Source organism: Paroedura picta, chromosome 7, assembly GCF_049243985.1.
Source record: "Paroedura picta isolate Pp20150507F chromosome 7, Ppicta_v3.0, whole genome shotgun sequence".
Taxonomy (NCBI): domain Eukaryota; kingdom Metazoa; phylum Chordata; class Lepidosauria; order Squamata; family Gekkonidae; genus Paroedura; species Paroedura picta.
The window spans coordinates 103534303-103558014 of record NC_135375.1 but is presented as its reverse complement, the minus strand read 5'-3'; the positions used below and the strand labels follow the sequence as shown (position 1 = coordinate 103558014).

The window sequence follows — 23712 nt, the reverse complement described above, 5'->3', positions numbered from 1 at the left end:
TAATAGAGAAATCTTGCCAAAGTAAGACCACTTCTGCACTAGGAGACATATACCTTGTTCGGCCTCGCTTTGGATTGCGTTTGAATGCCACAAGTCAACTTTAGCCTTTCCTCATTTTGACTTTCCTCCCCTTATTTCCCATGCTGAAATTTGCAAAATGCTTTCTGTCTGGTGGAGGCAGCCTCCCATCATGCTTTGCTCCCTTCCCCTTTTCAAAGATGCATTTTTTGCCAAATGGTGCCTGCTTGCACCTTGATTTTTGTTGTGCCCCTTAATCCCACTATTCTGCACCCTTGATTGCCTCCCCCTCCCCCTAAAGGGTCCTGAAAGTAATTTTTTTTTTAACCCTGGGTTAGAACATTAGAACATTACTAGGGGCCAACCCCGTTGCATTCAGTAATGCAATGAGCGCTAGATTGGGGGGGGGGGAGGATGGAAGAACTCTGTGGATTGCCTCTCCCACCCCCCAGGACCTGGAAAGGCTGCAGGCTGGAGGCCCTGAGCAGGGAACTCATGGGCAGGGGCAGCTCTCACGCAGCAGGGATCTGCAGCCTCTGAGCCTTAGAGGGAAGTGGAAGAAGGAGGGGTGGTCAGGAGTGGGAGACGGAAGGCGATTGGCTGGTCGCTGGACAGACAGGCCAGTCGGTTGGAGGAGGAGGCCCTTGGGATCAGGATAGCCACCCTGTGGGTGTTAAGCGCTGATCAGCACTTAAGCCGTGAGACCAGCTCCTCCTCCTAGGCCTTACCAGAAATATATTATGTGGAACAGATAACTCTGCTCTGCAGGACTGCTTTTTGTTTAAACTTAGAAACAGTGTTGTAATACCATCACACACACTCTTTTAAAAAAGATTTTTCAGAACAGAGGGAGGGAGATGGGGAGGCAGGATGGAGAGGAAGGGGCATTCCTAAACAACTCAAAATGATGGATGCAGGGGGGAAACCTGATTGCACGCATTTCCGCATTGGGCAGCCCTGAATTATACCCAATTAGGCCGCATTTGAAAAGATGAAATCTGGTTTTCTGGGGACTCCTTTGGTGTGGGGCTATTGAGTGGGCAATACGGGACTGAACCTGAAGACACCAATTTAGCACGGAAATGGACAAAAAAGTTGATACATATAAAAATGCAGGTCCAAACAATATCGCTAGTGCAGAAGCCGTCCAAGTGAAGTTGGATTCCAAAGTGCCTGAATATTCCGTATAAGTTCCATGCTGTAGGAAAATCGGGTTATAAATTTATTTAATCAACTCCTCTCCTTTTGCTCTGTGTGATGTAGAATAGATGAAGGTCGAGCTGTGACTTTTCTTTCAGTCCAGGGAAGAACCGCAGGAGACAGCTTTGTTGCAGTTCAGTGATGAACACTGATTGGCTCTTTCTTTGGGTTTAGTACTGGGTGGACTGAATTTTGGTCTTGTGTTCTGGACGGGGATGCCACTCCCCAGGTGGGACCTCAAGATCCTCTGGAATTCTAGCTGGGCCCACTTTGGATAATGCACTTTCAATGCACTTTCGAAGTAAGTTTTCCTGTTCTGCACAGGACAATCCAGCTGCCAAAGCACATTGAAAGTGCATTATCCAGTGTGAGGAATGGGCCCTGGTCACTAGCCAATGGCAAAGTATTTACACAATCTGAAGAAAAACCAGAGTATGAATCATAGCTCAACTCTAGAGCAGGGGTAGTCAACCTGTGGTCCTCCAGATGTCCATGGACTACAATTCCCACGAGCCCCTGCCAGCGTTTGCTGGCAGGGGCTCATGGGAATTGTAGTCTATGGACATCTGGAGGACCACAGGTTGACTACCCCTGCTCTAGATGACGGAAATCAGTTCCTCTGGAGAAAATGGCTGCTTTAAAGGGTGAAATCTATAGCATTATGCTCCACTGACATCCTGCCCCACCCTAAATCTTGCCCACTCCCGGCTCCACCCCCCAAAGTCTCCAGGCAATTCCCAGCCCAGAGCTGGCAAGCCTTGTTCCTGCAGAAGGGCCAGCTTCTCCGTTCTAACGGGGTGCTGTCTCCTGCCACCTAAGATGGAGGCACCTGAGCCTCCCAACTGTTTAATGAGCACATCCAGGCCTCGTTAAAGATAATTGCTGGGTGACGTGGGTGAGCTGGTGCCGCAGTCTGCCTCCCCCACAGCAGGGAGGGATGACCTGCTGCCTCCCGATTTCCCCACCCGTGCAGCCACCTTTCCCTCAGCCGGTGAGGTTACTATCTGAAGGTGAGTGTTCCCAACCTTCAGCTGATTTCCAGTCAATAAAGATTCGTTCCCCTTGAAAAGTGGGTGGTTATCCCAGTGGAATTATACCCCACTGAAGTCCCCCCCCCCAAAAAAATCTTCAGGTATTTCCCAACCCATAGATGATAACCCTATTCTAGGTGGAGCTCAGCGATCTCCTGGGATTACGACAGGATCACCAGGCTACAGAGATCTGTTCCCCTGATGAAAGGGCCAGCTTCAGAGGGGGAAATCTAGAGCAGAGGTTTTCCCCTCCCCAGACTCCTCCACCTGCCCCAGGCTCCCCCACCCCCAATCATCAAAAATTTCCCAGCTTGGAGTTGTCAATTCTATGCAGTCTACTTCAGGACTGAGGACAGCACTGCACGAGATTCAGCCCCTAGGGATGCCAACCTCCAGGGAGTAGTGGGATATGTTCTGCGATTTCAGTTCGCCTGGAGAAAATGGCCTCTTTGGATGCTGGACTGTATGGCAGGGATGGCCAGACTGTATCTCTTCAGATGTCTGTGGACTACAATTCCCATGAGCCCCTGCCAGAGCATGTATGGCAGGGATGGCCAGACTGTCTCTCCAGATGTCCGTGGACTACAATTCCCATGAGCCCCTGCCAGTGCACGTATGGCAGGGATGGCTAGACTGGTTCTCTCTAGATGTCCGTGGACTACAATTCCCAAGAGCCCCTCCCCGCGCATGCAGGCAGGGGCTCATGGGAATTGTAGTCCACAGACATCTGGGGAAACACAGTCTGGCCATCCCTGCTGTGTGGTATTGTACCATATTGAAGTCTCACCTTTACACAAACCCCACCCTCTTAGGTCTCTACCCCCAAAATCATCAGGTATTTCCCATCCTAGAGCTCTACCCCCATATCTATTGGCTATTCAGAGACATGGCAGCTTGGTCAGATGACTCATACCTCTTGTGAAAGATTATTACAGATTGTGTCTACTGTGACTGTGAAGAGGTCTCAGCTCACATTGATGTTAATTTTTTGCTTTCTGGCATAAGCAGGAAACATTAAACCGGGAATTCAGAACAGTTTTGTCCATTGCATTGGGGCTTGAGATTGCAGCTTGCCCCCCAGGATACATAGAGATGCTTGTCTCCAGGTGGGATCTGGGGATCCCCTGGAATGACATCTTAACACTAGACTAAAGAGATCAGTTCCTCCGGAGAAAATGGCTGCTTTGGAGGAATTCCACATCATTCTACTCCACTGAGGTCCCTCCCTGCCCCAAATCCCGCCCACTCCTGGCTCCACCCCCAAAGCCTCCAGGTATTTCCCAACCTAGATCTGGCAACCTGAGAGTACCGGTCGTCGCAAACCTGGATTGTTCACTTGTCTAACGTGTGACCAGGTCCTGGCAGCTTATTTAATCCAAGGTGTTCCTCTCCTGAGGGTAAATTGGCCGAACGTTGACACGTAACCCAGCCACTGATGTCTTCCCGCAAGGAAATTGAGCTGTCTGTTCTTAATTAAGAAAGATAAGCCATCTTTTAATCAGTAATAATTACCCCCTGGGTTCCATGAAGGACCCGTCCCGGAATCCAGGACCTTTGTTAGCAGAGCCATACCAGAGGTTGTTCCTGGCAGCTGTTGATACCAACTTGTGTGGCATGTTCTGGCGTCTTCAGTGTGTCTTCAGTCTACATGATGTGTTGGAATATCTCAGGAGGGTTCATTTGCATCAGGCCTGTAGCTACGGGTGGAGAGCTTGCCTGACTGAATGTGTCTCTGTCCTCCCAGAATACTTCACCTGTGACACATGAGGTTAGGCTAGGAAACTTCTCACTAAAAGAGGAGGCAAACTTTTCTTCCTGGGCGTCAGCTTGGAAGAGAGCCGGCTTGGTATAGTGCTTAGGAGCATGGATTTCTAATCTGGGGAGCCGGGTTTCATTCCCCACTCCCCCACATGCAGCCATCTGGGTGACCTTGGGCTGGCCACAGCCCTGATAAAGCTGTTCTGACCGAGCAGTGATATCAGGCCTCTCTCAGCCTCACCCACCTCACAGGGTGTCCGTTGTGGGGAGAGGAAAGGGAAGGCAATTGGAAGCCGCTTTGAGACTCCTTCGGGCAGAGAAAAGCGGCATATAAGAACCAACTCTTTTTCAGTAATGTCAGGGCTCTCTCAGCCTCACCTGCCTCACAGGGTGTCTGTTGTGGGGAGAGGAAAGGGAAGGCGATTGCAAGCCACTTTCAAACTCCTTCAGGTAGAGAAAAGCGGCATATAAGAATCAACTCTTCTTCTTCTTCTTCTTTTCTGTTTTTCTGAAGGAGCAATATCAAGTTTCTGTTTTATTACCTCAGTTAAGAACAGCCCTTTCTCATTATCCGTTGGAGTGGCGTTACAGTAATAATGGGGGAGGGAGACATAATTTTTAATTTTGAACGATGCACAAATGTGGGCAAGTTAGTATACGTCAGTTGAAAAATGGTTTTATTCCTTAATTTAAGGTCTGTGTTGGCCCTTATAAGATCCCAGATATACAGCCAGGATTGCCAGCTGCCAGGTACTGCAGCATAAAGGTAAAGGTAAAGGTATCCCCTGTGCAAGCACCGAGTCATGTCTGACCCTTGGGGTGACGCCCTCCAGTGTTTTCTTGGCAGACTCAATACGGGGTGGTTTGCCAGTGCCTTCCCCAGTGCCTTCCTGCAGCATAGAAGAGGAAAATTCTGACAAAATGTGGATCAACACAATATTCTTTATTCTCACATTATGTCAGAACGTGGGCCGGTTAGTTTTGTTTATTTGTTTGTTTGTTTATTGTTGTATTTTTATACCACCACTCCCGGAAACTGGCTCATGGCAGTGTACAACTGTATCCATAAAATCACCACAAAACAGTAATAAAACTATATAAAATACAAATATGAAACACGTACAAGGTGGCAGCATAAATGTATGTAGCGGCTGGGAGATGGCTATAAAATGAAATATACATATCCTTATCTATTGTTGTTCCTCTATATATTTATGAAACAGTCTAGGGGGTGGGACGTGTCCAGCTGTCCAAGTTAGAAAAGGGCCAATCAGGGTGCAGCCAGCTTTGCCCTAATTGGCCCTGCAGCTCCCGCCCTCCGTCCCTGGACTCTAGCCTCTTTGCTCTCAGACACCTCAGTGCCTCGAGCTAGCAGTAGGTAAGAGGAGAGGGCCCTGGGCAAACGTGGGTTATGGTGGAGGCTTGCTAACGAGGGCCTCCCGGCCTGCTGACTGCCTGCTAAGGAGCTCTGTCCTGGCCCTGCTAATGAGCTGCCCAGCCCCCACCTGCCCCACTTGATCTGGCTGCAAGCTGCGGCCCAAAGCCACCTTAAGCTGCCTGGCCAAGGGCCAGGGGAGGGGACCCTTTCAAGGCCCGTTCTTAGGAACGGGCTTTGAGGCTAGTGTAACATAAATTCAAACCAACATAAATATATGAGAAAATCTTTTAACAAAATATCTAGTAGTACTTACTTACCATCTTTTACTCTTGGTGATACACCTTAAAGTTGAATCTCTTAATTTTTATATCTTGAATAAAAAAGAAGTGAGACTGGTATCAAGACATGCAACAAATAATTCAGTTGTGTATCTACAAGCGTAATATTGACATCAAAAGTTAACTCACCAGTTTAGCTGTTTAAGGTGTATCACCAATCTAAGAACATATTGTGTTGACCTACATTTTGCCGCCCGACTGTCAGCATCTTCATCCTCTTTGATTCTTGTAACCTTATATCCTAAAACTCCTGCTAGTCTCTAGATCAGGGGTGGCCAAACTGGCTCTCCAGATGTCCATGGACTACAATTCCCATGATTCCTGGCCAGCATCATGCCGAACTGTGGCTCTCTAGAGGCCCATGGGCTACAATTCCCATGAGTCCCTGCTAGCATGCTGCTGGCAGGGACTCATGGGAATTGTAGTCTATAGACATCTGCAGAGCCACAGTTTGGCCACCCCTGCTCTAGATGCTGCTTGATCCAAATCTAACTGTTTAGCTCAGATAGCCAGGTCCCCTCCGACCACCAGTAGGGCATGGAGAAACTCCTAAAGATTTGTGGATGGAGCCTGCCAAGGACAGGGACCTCACTGATATATGGCGTATGGCCTAGTCACAGTCCTTTAAAGCTGCTCTCACAGAGCACTCCTATAGGAGCACTCACTGGGTGTCTCTTATGGGGAAAGGAAAAGAAGGTGATTGTCAACTGCTTTGCGACTCCTTCGGGCAGTAAAAGGCAAAATTTAAACCCAACCTTCTTCCATTTAGAAATAGCAGCAGTGACAGGTTTATAGGAAGAAGGATTGTCAAATGATAATAGATTATATACTCAGGGGATATAAAGGAGTTAATGAAAGTTTTTTTTTCTTTTCCTGCAGTGAGTGCTGCCACCTGCTGTCAGATATTACATGTAGAACAAAGTTTCAGTCCAGGGGCACCTTTAAGACCAACTAAGTTGCATTTAAATTATAAGGTAATGCAACTGAAGAAGTGGGCTTGCTCATGAAAGCTTCTACCCAGAATTAAACTTCGTTGGCTTAAAAGTGTTGCTGGACTCAAACTGTGTTCTGCTGCTACAGACCGACATGGCGACCCACCTGAATCCGTATTATATGTGTTATTCTAAATGTGGCCACCCCCTCCCCTCCCGCTGGTGACATAACGCAAGAAAAAAAGAAGAGCTGGTTCTTATATGCCGCTTTTCTCTACCCGAAGGAGTCCCAAAGCGGCTTACATTCACCTTCCCTTTCCTCTCCCCACAACAGACACCCTGTGAGGGAGGTGAGGCTGAGAGAGCCCTGAAATTACTGAAGAAGAAGAAGAGTTGGTTCTTATATGCCGCTTTTCTCTACCCAAAGGAGTTTCAAAGTGTCTTACAGTCGCCTTCCCTTTCCTCTCCCCACAACAGACACCCTGTGAGGGAGATGAGGGTGAGAGAGCCCTGATATTTCTGCTCGTCAGAACAGTTTTATCAGTGCTGTGATGAGCCCAAGGTCACCCAGCTGGTTGCATGTTGGGGAGCATGGAATTAACCTTGGCTTCCCCAGATTAGAAGTCCACAGTTCTAACCTCTAAACCAAGCTGGCTCTCCCAAAAGTTGTGGGGAGGGGGCTAGAACTGGAACCAAAAAAACCCAACTGATAATAGTTAGGACATACAAAGGTTGAATGTCTGTATTGTTGTTAAAATTATATTACTTTTGTGCCCAATTTTTTTAAAGACTATAGGAATTACAAACTTATATCTAGCCCAGTATGCTATGCTCTATGCCAGGGGTAGTCAAACTGCGGCCCTCCAGATGTCCATGGACTACAATTCCCAGAAGCCCCTGCCAGCATTCGCTGGCAGGGGCTTCTGGGAATTGTAGTCCATGGACATCTGGAGGGCCGCAGTTTGACTACCCCTGCTCTATGCAAACAAAAGACCGATGCGTTTTGGCCCTTATGGGCTGGACATGTGTTTTTAATTCCTATAGTTGTTGTTTTTTAATATGTGCACAATAAAAGTAATATAATTTTAACAACAATACAGGCATTCAACCTTTGTAGGTCCTAACTACTACCAGTTGGAGGGTTTTTTGGTTCCAGACTTAGCAGGAACGTGGTGCCTGGCGTGCCAAGACCTTCCTGGCCTGTTCTCCTTCCCTCCCTTGATAGCCACCCACGCAGCCGATTCCCACCCAGTTCGTGTGTCTGCGGAAGCAAGAACTCGTTCTGTCTGGCACAGGGACTCCTCGCTCCGATGCATGTGAAAATTATGGGGCAAATTACCATAAAAGAGGCTGAGATACGGGCAGGTCTGGGGAAGCTGCTGGAAAAAAAAATTGGGGTGGGGAACGGAGAGGACTGGTTTATACCCAAGGTTTCGGGGTGCCGGTTTTAATAGGTGCCTTAAGTTAGGAACCTGATTTTCGAGGAAATGAGCATCCATATTTAGCTGTGGTAAATATCTCCTCCCCACCTTTCTGACAGTTTCTAGTTGTTGGCCCAGTTTCCAAAGTTGTGCGACCGTCCTCCCGGGGGAGCAAGGGCTAGAAAGGTGATCAGAAGGGGGCAAAAATGTCACCTTGATTAGCCTGATCTTGTGAGATCTTGGAAATGAAGACAGGTCGGCCCTGGCTGGTATTCGGAGGGGAACGCCAAGGTCCTGACTCGGAGACAGGCAATGGCAAATCCATCTATGAACACCTCCTGCCTTGGGTAAACCATTCAAGGTCTCCAGACAAAATCTGTGTCTTGTCGGCATTCCCACCACCACCACTTTGATTGCAGGAAAATTACCGCTCCTGTGACACCTCCAGTATATCTGCTCCCCTGCAAACCCATTGGTTTGTGTTTTGTATTTCTTTGTGAAGTCACGTTCACACAAACTGGATGGCCAGGTCTAAAGTTGGGACATTCCTGGAGGTTTGGAAGCAAAGCCTCAACGGGGTATCATGCCGTAGATTCCATCCTCTAAATCAGCTCCAGAGGGGATGGATCTTGCATCTGGAATTCACCTGTAAGTCCATGAGATCTTTAGACCTCCCACCCCACCTGGAAGCTGGTAAATCTAGAAAAGGAGAGCTACATGCTTCTTTCTCTGGTGTGTGTATATGCAAGTAAAAAACAGCAAGAGCCTGGTAGCACTTTAATACACACAATTTGTGGCAGGGTAAGTAGAGACTCATGGAAGTTCTTCCCTGCTACACATTTTAATAGTCCTTGAGGGACAACTGGACTCTTGTTCTTTTCTGCTGCCACAGACAGGCTCCCACAGCTACTCATCTGTATAGTGGTATGCACACTCACTTTATACCTCACCTTTTCCCTGAACGATGACCAAGGGTAAAGGTAAAGGTATCCCCTGTGCAAGCACTGGGTCATGTCTGACCCTTGGGGTGACGCCCTCCAGCGTTTTCATGGCAGACTCCATGCGGGGTGGTTTGCCAGTGCCTTCCCCAGTCATTACCGTTTACTCCCCAGCAAGCTGGGTACTCATTTTACCAACCTCGGAAGGATGGAAGGCTGAGCCAACCTGACCCAGGGTAGCTTACACTATTCTCCATTCCCCCATGTTATCCTCACAACAACCCTGTGAAGTGGGTTAGGCTGCAAATCTGTGATCAGCCCAAGGCCATCCAGCAAACTTCCACAGCAGAGCAGGGATCCGTCATTGGTTTTTATAACATTGATTATTATAACATTAATTATTATTATTAGCACTGTTTGTTGTTATCTGTCTGTCTGTCTAATTTATAACCTGCCACTGCTTGGCAAGCCAGTTTGTGGGGGGTAAAAAAAATAAAAAATAAAAACCACACCATAAAACTCCCCATAAATCAATAATTATCCCTCCCCTGAGGAAAAATTTCCTTCCCTCCCCTGCTTGACGAACTGCCAATAACTTTGTGCCTCGGGGAACAGTTGGAAGGGGGGTGGGCAGTAGTTTTAGTGCCTTTGGAGGGGGACCCACATCTTAACTGCCCTCAACCAAAGACCTGGCAGAAGAGCTCCGTCTTGCAGGCCGTGTGGAACTGAGAAAGCTCTGCCAGAGCCCTCAGCATTCCCAGGAGTTCATTCCACCAGGTCGGGGCCAGGACCAAAAAGGCCCTGATCTGGGTTGAGGCCAAGCGTGCTTCCCAAGGGCCAGGGATCACCAACAAGTTTGAAGCTGCAGAACAAAGGGCTCTGCGGAGGGCATAAGGAAATAGGTGGTCCCATAGGTACGTGGGGCCCAGACCACGAATGGCCTTAGAAGTTAATACAAAACCCTTTAACTTGATCTGGGCCGCAACCAGTAACCAACTCAGCTGCCTCAGCACTGGCTGGATATGGGCCCTCCAAGATCTTTCTGTGAGGACCGTAGCAGCTGTGTTCTGTACCAGCTGCAATTTCTGAGTCAAGGATAAGGGAAGGCCTGCATAGAGCGTGTTGGAAAAATCAATCCTGGAGGTGACCGTTACATGGATCACTGTGGCCAGGTGATCTGAGGACAGGTAGGGTGCTAGTAGCTGTGCCTGACAAAGGTGGGAAACTGCCAAGCAGGCTACTTTAGTGGCCTGGGCCTCCATCGATAGGGAGGCATCACACCCAAATTCCTGGCCATGGGTGAGATGTTAAGTTGCACCCCAGCCAGGATGGGCAGCTGCACTTCTTGACCTAATCCCTTCCTCCCCAGCCACAGGACCTCCATCTTGGAGGGGTTGAGTTTCAGGCACCTCTGCTCTAGCTATCGAGCTGTGGCAAATGTTATTTATTTGCTCATTCCATTCATGCTATTCAATCATTCAATTATTCAGCTGCCTCTCTGTGTTGCAGCCTTGAAATGGGTGATAAATAGCAGCAATTCACTAGGGTTGCCGACTTCTCCTGCTCTTACAATTGATCTCCAGGTGACAGAGATCTGTTCCCCTGGAGAAAATGGCCACTTTGGAAGGTAGACTCTAGCAGGGGAGGCATTGAAGCCCCCTGAAATCCTTCCCCTCCTCAAACCTCACCCGTCTCAACCTCCACACCCAAATCTTCTGGATTTCCCAGTCAGGTGCTGGCAACCCAAGTCAACTCTGAAATTTCTGAAAATTGTCATCCTCTACAAACAAAGAGAGAGGGGGGGGGAGAGAGAGAGAGAGAGAGAGAATGTCAGGTGCCTTCCATATCTTTTTTTGCTTTCAGCAGGCATTTTGTTAGTTATTAGTAAAAAAAAAGAAAAAGGTGGCGTGGGGGGCTTCTTATTCATGCCTCCGCGTTGCAGTTTTCCCAGATGAAAAGCGTCATGAGAGAATTAAAATGTCTCTTGAATACACGCTAGTCATTTTTGTACTCTTTGATGGGAAGAAGAAAGAAAGATAGATGCATAACCCACATTCTGTGACAAGATGAGTTTTTGATCTCTGTGTAGGATGCTGATGAGATAAAATTGCCTAATTCTGCAAAATTGTCATTATAGATATAGATATAGATATAGATATAGATATAGATATAGATATAGATATAGATATAGATATAGATATAGATATAGATATAGATATAGATATAGATATAGATATAGATATATCCCTTTTTTCTTTTCCTGTGGAAGGGGAGAGAAAGGACAGGGAAAGGACAGGGCGTATTGGCCTATGCCAGTGACATCTACAATGAAAGTGACCTAAAATTGCCCCGAGAGGAGACGGGCGTTATTGATTTCCTCAAACCGCAGACTGAATTGCCCCATGATTGGCGTGCCCAGTAATTGGCCTCTCTGGACTGGTGATGTTTCTTTCCTGATCTCTGGTGAGTAACACCAGACATGATAATTCCCAGTTTCCAAACCTTAATCTCGCATTGGCTAATCCAGTTTTACAAGAGAGAATCAGGCCGGTCCCCTCAGCATGATCGGGACAATCCCAAATGATAGCCTAATTAGGATTCTTTTGCCCAGCCCCAATTAATCACACTAAGAGAAAAACCTTTTTATATTTTTTACTGCAGAATAAATATAGACACAAGGGAGTCCCCAAATATGCGCAGAGAACAAAAGGATTACAGTGTGTTAAATACCCTTTCCTTGGAGGCTGGGAAAGATGATGCCCCTTGCAGGATGAGCCAATAGCCTGGGCTCTCTACCTCCCCACTCCACCTCCTGGGAACACCCTACAGCCCTTTCACCAGCCTTCCAGGAACTGCTGACAGGGACTGGCATCATTCCCAGCCCCCAAGGTTTAAATATTGTAATAGCTTACTCATGCCTTCTGGCCTTGGCACACAAGATAAGACCAGCTTGACCCTGTTCAAAACATTCCCTCTTCCAACTCATGGAAAAGCTACTGCTCTCTTGATAAGAACCAAGAGTCAAAACAGTCAAACCAATATGCAGAAGTAGAGTCAATTTCTAATAACTGTACGATAAATCAGAAGGTTGCAATCTTTTTCTTTACCACCAGGCCATCACAAAGAAAGATTCCACCTCCCAGTGTGGTGTAGTGGTTAAGAGCAGCAGCCTCTAATCTGAAGAACCAGGTGGGCTTGAGAGAGCTCTCATAGAACTGAGTGGCCCAAGGTCATCCAGCTGGCTGCATGTAGTGGAGGAGTGAGGAGTAAAACCTGGCTTTCCAGATTTGAATCCTCCGCTCTTAACCCCTACACCATGCTGGCCCCCCACCCTAGTTCTGGTGTGTTTTTCTGATGTGTTTTTTTTGGATGATTTTATCATTTGGAATGTTAGTAAATTGCTGAGATATTTTGATGTTTTTGCACATGCTGGCTTGAAGACTCTGCTTGGGTGGAGAGAGGACATAAAGGGGGTTTAAAATAAACAAATAAATAGTCTGTGATGAGATTCCATTGGCATAATTTACACTGTATTTATCATTTTGTGGGATTTATTCCAGTTTTGCTAGGGCAAAGAGCAAGGCAGGGAATTGACTTCTTCCCCTCCAGCATTTTTGTAAGAAATCGCAACTGTGTTCATTTCCTGTCTATGCTGTTACACCTTTTGCCCTGAGAATCCAAACCTTCTAAACAGACAAGGAAACTCCTCCACTACAAGGAAAGATCCCCACCCCCAAAAAGAAAAAAAAATGCAAAGCTTTGCCCCTTGTATCACTTTTAAAGTCACCCCACTAGCCAATAGATTTTTTTCTTTTGCCTATCATGTAGAACATCTGTGAACTAGAGCAGGGGTAGTCAACCTGTTGTCCTCCAGATGTTCATGGACTGCAATTCCCATGAGCCCCTGCCAGCGTTTGCTGGCAGGGGCTCATGGGAATTGTAGTCCATGAACATCTGGAGGACCACAGGTTGACTACCCCTGAACTAGAGCACAACCAACAGGCACAAGCACTTACGTGAAATGTCAATTTGCAGTAGGATTGTCAACTCTAGCTTGAAAACCCCTTGGAAAGTTGGTGGTAGAGTTTGTGGAGAACAGTGTTTGGGGGTTCCAGCAGGTCTCAACTCAGAACTGAGCAAGTAATAAGGCCCTGGGATACCAGTGCGGTGTATCAAATGTCACAATATAATAAACAGACGTCTAAGGATTCAAACTTCAGTGGTTCTTTAATATCCAGAATATTAAACAAATCCCAACGCCTTTCACTGTGTGCCTTTTTCAAGGGACATGAATTCTTAGAAAATATATAAAGGTACAATTAGTGATTGTTCAAAAAAAATGAATCCATGCCTAACAAAAATACAATTGATTAATGTCATGGATACATACTCCATGTTTTCAACAGGAAACTTCAATTTAGAGAAACAGTCTCTTAACAGAGAGTCTAAAACAAAAACAAAACATTAGAATTATTATTAGAATTATTATTAGAATTATTAGAATGATTATTGAAGAATATGAACCTCTACCTGGGATATAAACTTGTACACCATCCAGTCAACCACTGTAAACTTAATCGAATAAATGTAGTTAAGCGAAAAGGACCACAAAGTCCTAAATTTTCTCTTTTTAAACCCAAGTTATAACAGAGACTTACAAAACTGTTATAACAACTGCTACTCCTAGCTTAACTCAGAGCTGCTTTGAAGGTTTTGCTCTTCAGCATGTGCTTCATTTGCCAACCCAAATCATCGTGGAAAAGATAAGAAGAAGAGATGTAGCGGTTTTGAGTCTAGAACAGCACAGCGTACCTTAGCCTCTGATGCGACCGCGATGCACGCTCACTCACGGTCTCTTTTCTGAACCTCTCCACAGCTTGCCAGCCAGGATTCTTCCGTCACTCACCAGAGATGGATCAGTGCCTGAAATGTCCTCTTAACAGCGCCTCCAGTTCTTTTGGCGCCACCGCCTGCCCCTGCCTCAATGACTTCTTTCGGGCACCCAATGAGGACCAAATGGCTGCTTGCACACGTAAGTCTCAGTGCAAGGGGAGAAGGGGGAGCCACGAAAGCAAACCACTGGAGTATGATATCTGTAATGTCCACCTCTCAAAGCAGCCATTTTTTCCGTGGGAACTAATCTCTTTAAAAGTAAAGGTAAAGGTATCCCCTGTGCAAGCACCGGGTCATGTCTGACCCTTGGGGTGACGCCCTCCAGCGTTTTCATGGCAGACTCAATACGGGGTGGTTTGCCAGTGCCTTCCCCAGTCATTACCGTTTACCCACCAGCAAGCTGGGTACTCATTTTACCGACCTCGGAAGGATGGAAGGCTGAGTCAACTTTGAGCCGGCTGCTGGGCTCGAACTCCCAGACTCATGGGCACAGCTTTCATACTGCAGGTCTGCTGCCTTACCACTCTGCACCACAAGAGGCTCTCTAATCTCTTTAGTCAGCTCTAATTTTAGAGGATCCCCTGGTCCCACCTGGGGACAGGTATTCCTAGGAAGACCCAGGTTTGATTTCCTGCTCTGCCATGGAAACCCCCGGGGTGACTTTGGCCCAATCTAGACAACCACGCAAGGTTGTTGTGAAGATAAAATGATGGAGAGGCTCCTCATTCCCTTCTACTCCGGGCAGCAGTGGGATCGATGAGACCAGCAAACTAGACCAGCAAATTAGGACCCAAAAGTATGATGAGCAGAGAGCCCAAGTGATAACTAATGAGCAGTGTAAATGTTATGAAGGATCACATTCACTGAGGAAGTTTGGGAAAACGGGATATAATTTACCTAGGAACTTGTTTTGGTTGTGATATCTGTGTTGTGATTTTGGATGATTGATAAAGTTTTGAATCATTATAAAAGAAAGAACCAAAAAGATCCATTATTGATTTGGAATAGCCTGGGCAGTTCCTATTTTTTTGCGATTGGAGATTCCACAAGGATTGGCACTTCTGGGGGAAACCGTAGAGCAGGGGCAGTCAAACTGCGGCCCTCCAGATGTCCATGGACTACAATTCCCATGAGCCCCTGCCAGCATTTGCTGGCAGGGGCTCATGGGAATTGTAGTCCATGGACATCTGGAGGGCCGCAGTTTGACTGCCCCTGCCGTAGAGCTTCCAGCAATTCCTAGAGAGGCAGGACATCACTCCCAGGTTCCCGCTCTCCTTTCCTTTTGCAGGCCCCCCTTCTGCCCCGCGCAACCTCAGCTACACTCTTCTGGGGAGCCAGCTCTCCCTCGCGTGGAAGCCGCCCAGCGACCCAGGCGGCCGCAAGGACCTCTCCTACAGCGTCGCTTGCGAAAACTGCAGGCACCTGTTGTGCCAACCCTGCGAGAGCGGCGTGGCTTTTTCCCCCGGGGCATCGGGCCTGACCACCCCGTCCGTGATTGTGGATGGCCTGGAGGCTTACAACAATTACACCTTCACCGTTCAAGCTCATAACGGGGTGTCGGCGCTCAGCCCCACTTCGCACAGCAGCACCAGCTCGGCCGTCCGGGTCTCCGTGGAGCACGCAGGTGAGTTGTTGGGAAGAGCCAGGGAGAGAGAGGAGAGCAGCCCAAGCAGCCGATGGAGGTTGTATCCGAGGACTCTGTGGCTTTGCACTGACAGTTCTCTCCTTTCGGCCTCTTGAAGGGAAGTCATCTGACACTTGAAGATAGAGGGGCATTGATTTGGAAGACCAGGGGATGTCCCAGTGGACAGGTGAACAGATCCCATAGGGGAGGGGTAGTCAACCTGTGGTCCTCCAGATGTCCATGGACTACAATTCCCATGAGCCCCTGCCAGCATTTGCTGGCAGGGGCTCATGGGAATTGTAGTTCATGGACATCTGGAGGACCACAGGTTGACTACCCCTGCCATAGGATATATCCTGAGCATGTAGCTGTCATGGGGAGCGGGGATTTAGGTGAGGCATGTCAAGAGGATTGCAGCTTGACAGCAAACAATGATTACTGTTATTCAATGGGAGACCAACAATAACATGCAGAGATTTCATTTGTCCCTCCCCCCACACCGTATCCGCTTTTCTTCTCCCTCTAGTGCCCCCTGCAGGCACCTCCCCATTTTAGTGCATCCTTGTCTCCTTCCCGCATGGCTACCTATTTGAAGACCTAAGAGCTGGGTTTTTGTACCCCGCTTTTTAGGGGGTACCCAAAGGAGTCCCAAAGTGGCTTACAATCGTCTATCCTTCCTCACCCCCACAACAGGCACACTATGAGGCAGGTGGGGCTCAGGGGGGAGCTTTGAGAGGGCTGGCTGCATGGAGAGGAGGAGTGGGGGAATCGAACCCAGCTCTCCAGATGAGAAGCCACCGCCCTTAACCACGACCCCACGCTGGCTCTCGGCCTTTCCCCATATTGGTTGACTCTAACTGGGGCAGGAGAGCTTCAGCGATGTTGCTTGAAGTTGCCTAGCAACCCAAAATAGCCCCGAAGATCTTGCAACATTGCCTCATGAGATCTCAGTTATTGTATTTGGGTTTTTTAAAAAATCTTGCAGATATTGCTTTGTTTCATTTGGGAAGGCTCACAAACACACACATACACACACATTTTAAGGTTTAAAAGGTTGTAACTCGCCACGAGCCATTGGGAGTGGCGGGCTAGAAATCTAAATAATAATAATAATAATAATAATAATAATAATAATATAATGATGATGATGATGATAATAATAATAATAATAATAATTTTCTGCAAAATTTGGACTTCCCCAGTTACTCTCCGAAACAACTCCCTCTCCATACTGCCCCCCCCCATGGCACATATTTCATTCATTCATTCTTTAATCTGTATCCCATCCCTCAAGTCTCAGGATGGCTAACAGTGTAGGAGTTTACATTAAAACCTGTAAACCGGAATACAATTATAAAATAAGGAATAAAACTATGCATGCAGCTCAACCATAAACTCAACAATCAAAACACCACCTCATTGGTCCCGGTTTGGGTATAATTGGGAGATCGGGGGAAAAGATGTAAAATTCCTAGCCCGGAAATAGAGGATGCAATACATATACATCAATACAGATAGACATATGGAGCTGTATTTATGCATGTATTTAGGAGAAGGACCTTATTATTATTATTATTATTATTATTATTATTATTATTATTATTATTATTATTATTATTATTATTATTATTATACCGCCATTCCCTTAGGAGAATAATTGCTACATGCAATAATAATTGCTACATGCAAAAATATGTGTTTTTTTAAAGTATGTGTTATTGACCACTGAGGAAGGCCTCTGAGGTCTCGTGTTGGTCATTTGACATGTCCATCAACTTTGTATTGGAAATCATTACAGCCTGATACTCTGGTTTTAATTTTCCTGTGGCGTACACCCTATGATAAATATCTCTTCTGATGTTATTTTATCTGATGTAGCTTGACCCTCAAAGCGTTTTCAATACACCTCAGCCTGAGATTGCTTCCCCTGTTTCCTTTGATTGAATCTATCTAACCCCCTTTTAAAGCTGTCTAATTCTAGTATATAAGCAGAGTTTAAGTAATGCAGGGCACATCTGATCTCAGGTATGATTAGGGATGCCAGCCTCCAGAGGGGACCTGGAGTTCCTCTACAGCTCCTGTCCCTGTAGATATAAATCTAATAATAATAATAATAATAATAATAATAATAATAATAATAATAATAATAATAATAATAATAATAATAATAATATGGCCGCTTAAAAGGTAAACTGCTTAGAATTATACCTCATTGAAGTCCCTCCACCCCCAAAGTGTCTAGGTTTTTCCCAACCCAGGGTTGGCAACCGTAGGTAGAATGTGACATGGAGGAGGTCATTTTCCCTACCAACAAACCCATCCTCAGTAAAAACCTGAACAGGATAAAGACAATTTTAAACTTGGAACTCGCGAGCCATTGTCCTCCCATGGGCGTCTGCTCTGAAATCTGTGGGATTCCACCCCCTGGCTCCTAAGGGTGGGTTGTGCGATTCTATGATTCCTGCTTTTCATGAACCGGATTTCTCCTGCCCCACCTTTTCCATCCCTGTGGGAACAGCAAGTTCGGCCTGCTTCAGAAACAAGAATTTCCAGGCCTGCTTTTCCATGTGGTGGGTGTGGAGGTTTTATCCTCACAGTACCCCTGTTGGGAGAGGCTAGACAGGGAGACAATGACTAACCTGTTGCCCCCCTTCCACTGGTGACATTCACACCTATTTAGATGACATTTTTGTCAGGTCTGAGTCTAGAGATTCCTGGAGATTAGGGGCTGGAGGCTGGGGAGAGGAAGGAGCTCAGACAAGGTATCATGCCGTAAAGTGGGGGGGCGGGGGGGCGAACTGTGGCTCTCCAGATGTCCATGGACTACAATTCCCATGAGCTCCCCGGGCCTACACTTCAAAGCAGCCATTTTCTCCAGGGGAACTGGTCTCTGTCACCTGGAGACCAGTTCTAATTCCAGGAGGTCTCCAGCTGCCCACCTGGAGACAGACAACCCTATTAATAAGTATTTTAATAGAAAGTTCAATTATACATCCACTCAAGGAGTAGATCTAAAACACATCATTCAAAAGCTCCTAAATGCCTAAACAACGTTTTGTGTTTAAAACATTTGCTTGCCACCTTTCCCGCAATTAAGACTGAAATCAGTAAAGCCCCCCAAATGCAACATTTGCAGTTATTCCAATATTCAGTAAAGGGAAGTAGCAGCGACTCTAAAATACCCTTTTTTCAACCCAACCGAATTAGGAAATACATCGACCAAGGGCAAGAACCATGGAAATTGTTTATTCCTTTATGACGTCTATGGAGCTTGTTTATTCCTTTACATCTGTAACCCACTTCCTGCAACTCTAGGGCAGAAAATTCCTCCACCCTCTGCTCCCAAATGCACTCAGATTAGCACAGGGTGTAATTACACCATGTAGTTTTTTCTGGTGCTCCTGCTTCTGTTCATTGTAACGAGGTGTACAAAAGATAACATCCCATGTTATTGAGGGTGGGAAGGGGGGCAGGGAATTTTGGATCTATACACTGCTAGCCCTGGAATATATCTCCGCCCTACACAGTATATCATTATAATGACCTAACCGCTGCATCTGGAAGAACTGCGAGTCTTTCGGAGCAAATTAAACAGCAGTCCTAAACAGAGATGCACCCTTCTAGGCCCATGGACTTCAAGAGGCTTAAAATGGTGTAACTTTGGTTAGGATGGCACCGCTAGCATCAGTGAGGCGCTTTCAGTATCTCAGACACTGTCTCTAACGTTAGATGGGTGTCAAAGGGGTATAAAGCACGGACTTCTAATCTAGCAAGCCAGGTTTGATTCCCTGCTCCTCCACATGCATCCATCTGGGTGACCTTGGGCTTGCCACAGCATCCATAAAGCTGTTCTGACCAAGCAGAAATATCAGGGGTCGCTCAGCATCACCTACCTCATAGGGTGTCTGTTGTGGGGAGAGGAAAGGGAAGGTGTTTGGAAGCTGCTTTGAGACTCCTCCTGGTAGAGAAAAGTGGCATATAAGAACCAACTCTTCTTCTTCAGTAATATCAGGGCTCTCTCAACCTCACCCACCTCACAGGGTGTCTGTTGTGGGGAGAGGAAAGGGGAGGTAAGTGTAAGCCGCTTTAATACTCCTTCTGTTAGAGAAATTTATCATATAAGAACCTAAATGAAAAGTTACACAGTGGCACCTGGTGAATTTCAACCCGTGTTCAGATCTAGTGGTCTCGGTCACCATTAGAGGCTTCCTAACCTAACTGAACTATGAAGTCTGCAAGGCAGAAGGAGATACTGGCAAAATGTAGCATTTGTTCATCATCTCAGCTGGACCATTATGCCCACAAAGCTGCTGTCCATGCTTACATAGCATGCCATAGCCCAGACAGGGGTTGTCCCAGTGCGCTAATTAAAAGTGGATGGCTGCTGCGTGCAGGTAGCATCCCAGGTTAACAGTGACACTGTGCATGCTCAGAATTGCCCAGGTGAGCCCTTTTGATTTCCCAGCATCATGTTGTTAATCGTCTTGACATGTTACCAGGGGCTCCACCGCTTTGGGAATCCGCTAGAAGAAATGCAACCCAAAACAATGGATCAGAAAAGCAATCACATCCCAGAGCTCTGAAGGGAATGCGGACCTGCTGCCGGAGAAGGTTGTCCATTGACCCTCTGCCCTTTCTTTCCATGCAGCTCCTCTCACGGTGTCCTACGTCAGTGTGGTCAAGCGGAATGACAGTAGCCTGTCTGTCGCTTGGCAGGCACCGCACCTTCGCAGCCAGAATGCCCCCGTGAGCTTTGAGGTCATGTACTTTGAGAAGGTAAGATGCCCTCTTTATTGTGATTGTTGTTGTTGTTGTTGTTACTGTTATTTCGATTTTTATTTCCCACCACTCCTGAGACCGGCTCGTGGCAAGTTACAATCGTCCACAATTTAAAAACCCCAGTAAAACGCCATTAAAATTAAAAAGAGACTTAAAAATTACAGTACATAGATCAAGAAACATGACGGTAGAAGCCCACTACATCCGCCACATAAAACATCATCCAATAGGGAAATGGTAAGAGGAGAGGCATAACCCCCCCCCTGTAAATAACCCTGGCATACCACTGCTTGGCACCAGGGGGGGCCCTGATCAGATCTTCTACTCAGACCCTGGCCTCAACCATAGACCTGGTGGAAGAGCTCTGTTTTGTAGGCCCTGCAGAACAAAGAAAGCTTCTCCTTTCCCTGGTGACCTCATGAGGAATTTTGTCATGGGTTTCATGAGTGACTCTGATCTTGTAAAAAACAACAACACAACAACAGGGGGAGGGGTGTCCCACAACCTTGTTGAGCCAGTTGGCACTTTGGGAATGCTGAGACAGGGCAGTTGCCCATACAAAAACATGGCTGCCACAGGGAACCGTGATCTATCACTTCTTTGGAGAGCTGCCCTAGCACAGCAATTACAGAATATTGGGGGTGCTTTCTGGGGACCTCCAAAATTGATTCTCTTCCAGTCCCATGGAAGATCACCAGGAACAGCCCGTCACTTTTGGGGAAAAGGTGTTTTGGGAAAGAAGCAAGAAGAAACCAGGGAATATGTTGCTGGCACCACAAGGGGGAATCGCTGCTGTAAAGCGGATGTATGTATTTATTTATTTTGGCTCCCCACAGGGTGAAGAGAAACTCTACACTGTCCACCACCTCCAGGAACCCAAAGTCACCTTGGTGAACCTGCAGCCTGACACAGCCTACGTTTTACGTGTGCGCTCCGTCACCCCCTTTGGAAACGGACCGTTTTCACAGGAACAGGAATTCCGCACCCTACCACAAGGTAGGGTCTTGGTTGTGCAATCACCAGTAAGAATGGGCACAAACCGGAAAATTCTGGTTTGGAGTTTGAGGTGTTCTCGAATCAAGCACCCAAACCAAACCTAGCCGAAAGCCCAATAACAAACTGGCCAGTTTCCCCCCCCCCTCCACCTTTCCAAGCAAAGAGAAGGGAACAGGACCGCTGGAATGGCTGCTAACCATTTCAGGATGACCATGGATGGGAGTGCTCACCCTGCCAGTTGTTTCAGCCATTGATTTCTCTCCCTCTCAGTTAGAAGCAAGGGGAAATTGAAACAGAATGTTAAAATGGCTGCCAGCCATTTCAGGCAGACAACAGACTGGCACACTTGTCAGCTGCTTGGTTTAAATGGCTTTCAATCCTTCATTCATTCATTCATTCATTCATTCATTCATTCATTCATTCATTTGCTGCCCTCCCTTGCAGCTCAGCATAGTTTACATATAACATAGGAATAGTACATTATATGCAATAACTCAAATAAATACAGTATTAACAGTGGTTTCAGTAACAGTTCAGAAACTTTTTCTATAATGATTTCAACACTAACTCTAACAACCTGTTGACTGTGGCCCCATAGGTTGGTGAATTCAGGTTCCATTCATGGGGAGGGGCTTCTGGGGGGCCTAGCAGATGTTGTTGGTTTGGTTGACCTCAACCAAATGCCTGGTGGAAGAGCTCCGTTTTTCAGGCCCTGCAGAACTTCGATAGTTCCTCCAGTTTGCTTTCCTCCACTTGGAAGGAGGGATCAAGAATATAAGAATGTAAGTATAGCCCTGCTGGTCCAGACCAGTGGCTTGCCTAGTCCAGCCTTCTGTTTTGCATAGCAGTCAACAAACAGGACTAAGTGACCATGGCAAGACCTTTCCCTGAGGTTGCCTCCTGGCATGGAGATTTGGAAGCTTAGTGCCTCTGAACGTAGAGCTTCCCTTTAGTCACCAACCACGGCTGGTCCTCCATGATCTGTCTAATCCCCCTTTAAAGTTTTCTATGCCAACGGCCACCACTGCAGCCAGACAGAAAACTCCACATTTCGATCCCTCGTATAACAAAGTATTTCCATTTGTCCGTCCAGAATCTACTGCCCCTAAGATTATTGAGTTCTAGATGTAGTCAAGTGGGTCACCTTGTTGACCTGAAGCAACAGGAAAAGAAAGGGACGGTTCAAAATTATTGTGACAGAAAACAGAACCTATCCCGGGCTATATTAAACAATTCCACAATAAATACAAATAAACGTTTCTTATCTCTTCTTGTAAATTTATGTGTATAAGCACAACCAGAACGGCCTCTAGATTAAACCGTTTTCAATTTTGTTTTCCTCAGTGGTTGTCCTTCTAAAATACAAAAGCATACAATTAATACAAGCTTATCAACCATTTTTTCAAAACAGAAGAGAACATATTTAACTGAACATAGTCATTATTCTAGTCTACAATAGTACATACCTCCTATAATTTTTATAAACATACAGTCATTGTTACTTTAATATATATATAAATCAAAAGCCAGCTTTTTGGCTATTATCGTAAAACTTATAAAAATTATAAAGATTATACTAAAGGGCCAAATCTTACCTTTAAATTATATTATATATATGTGGCCTTTGGCTCTTAGGTTTGGGGAGGTCTGTTCAAAAGACTCATCCCACTGGGTTGTAGACTGCCTCTGGTAATTATACTCTAGCTGAGAAACTTACTCCATGCCACACCTATACCAATTAAAGCTGCAGTCTCATCTAAAAGCAAAGAGTTCCAAACATATGTAAAAAATTTATTTTAAGGGCTCTAAATTCTCCCAATTGGCCATGAAGCCTATCAGTTAGGATTTAAATTATAATAAACTTTCTTCCAAGGTACCCCTATAGAGGCTATTGATCTTAAGTTTAAGAAATTACAGCATCATTTTGCAGTCCTTGTGTTTGCAGGTGCTACCTCACAGGAAGCAAGAAAGTTCCAAATTTGTGTTTAAGCCTTTAGGGCTCATGGTTTCCAGTGAGTAAATGTAAAAACTTTCACGTTGTCTCAAGATCTTATTGATGTCCATCTTGTGGTGTCCAACAGTTGAGATTTGTTCAAGTCCAAAGAATAGTAAATCTTCTGGTTTGTGTCCTTTTTCCATGAAGTGAGTCACCATCGGAGCATCTGTTATCTGGTGTCTAAGTCTGGACTGGTGTTCCTGGATCCGGACCCTAATTGGACGGCTGGTGATACCAATGTACAATTGCGCACATGGACATATAATACAGTATACCAAGTTTTTACTTGAACAGTTAATAAAACGATTGATCCTCACATAGAAGCCATTACCTGTTGCTCTGTATTCCTTGATAGGTAACAAATACTTACAAACCCCACATGTACCACATTTGTAATTGCCTTTAGGAAA

At 46.2% G+C, this 23712-nt stretch overlaps 1 protein-coding gene across 1 annotated transcript in view; it reads left to right on the top strand.

Moving 5' to 3' along the window:
* EPHA1 (EPH receptor A1) overlaps positions 1-23712 on the top strand; it is a 124700-nt gene that overhangs the window by 79200 nt on the left and 21788 nt on the right. The window contains exons 5-8 of the mRNA XM_077345864.1: positions 13891-14046; positions 15196-15531; positions 20180-20307; positions 21147-21306. Of these exons, the coding sequence (XP_077201979.1) occupies positions 13891-14046; positions 15196-15531; positions 20180-20307; positions 21147-21306 (780 nt within the window). The remainder of the gene's footprint in view (positions 1-13890; positions 14047-15195; positions 15532-20179; positions 20308-21146; positions 21307-23712) is intronic.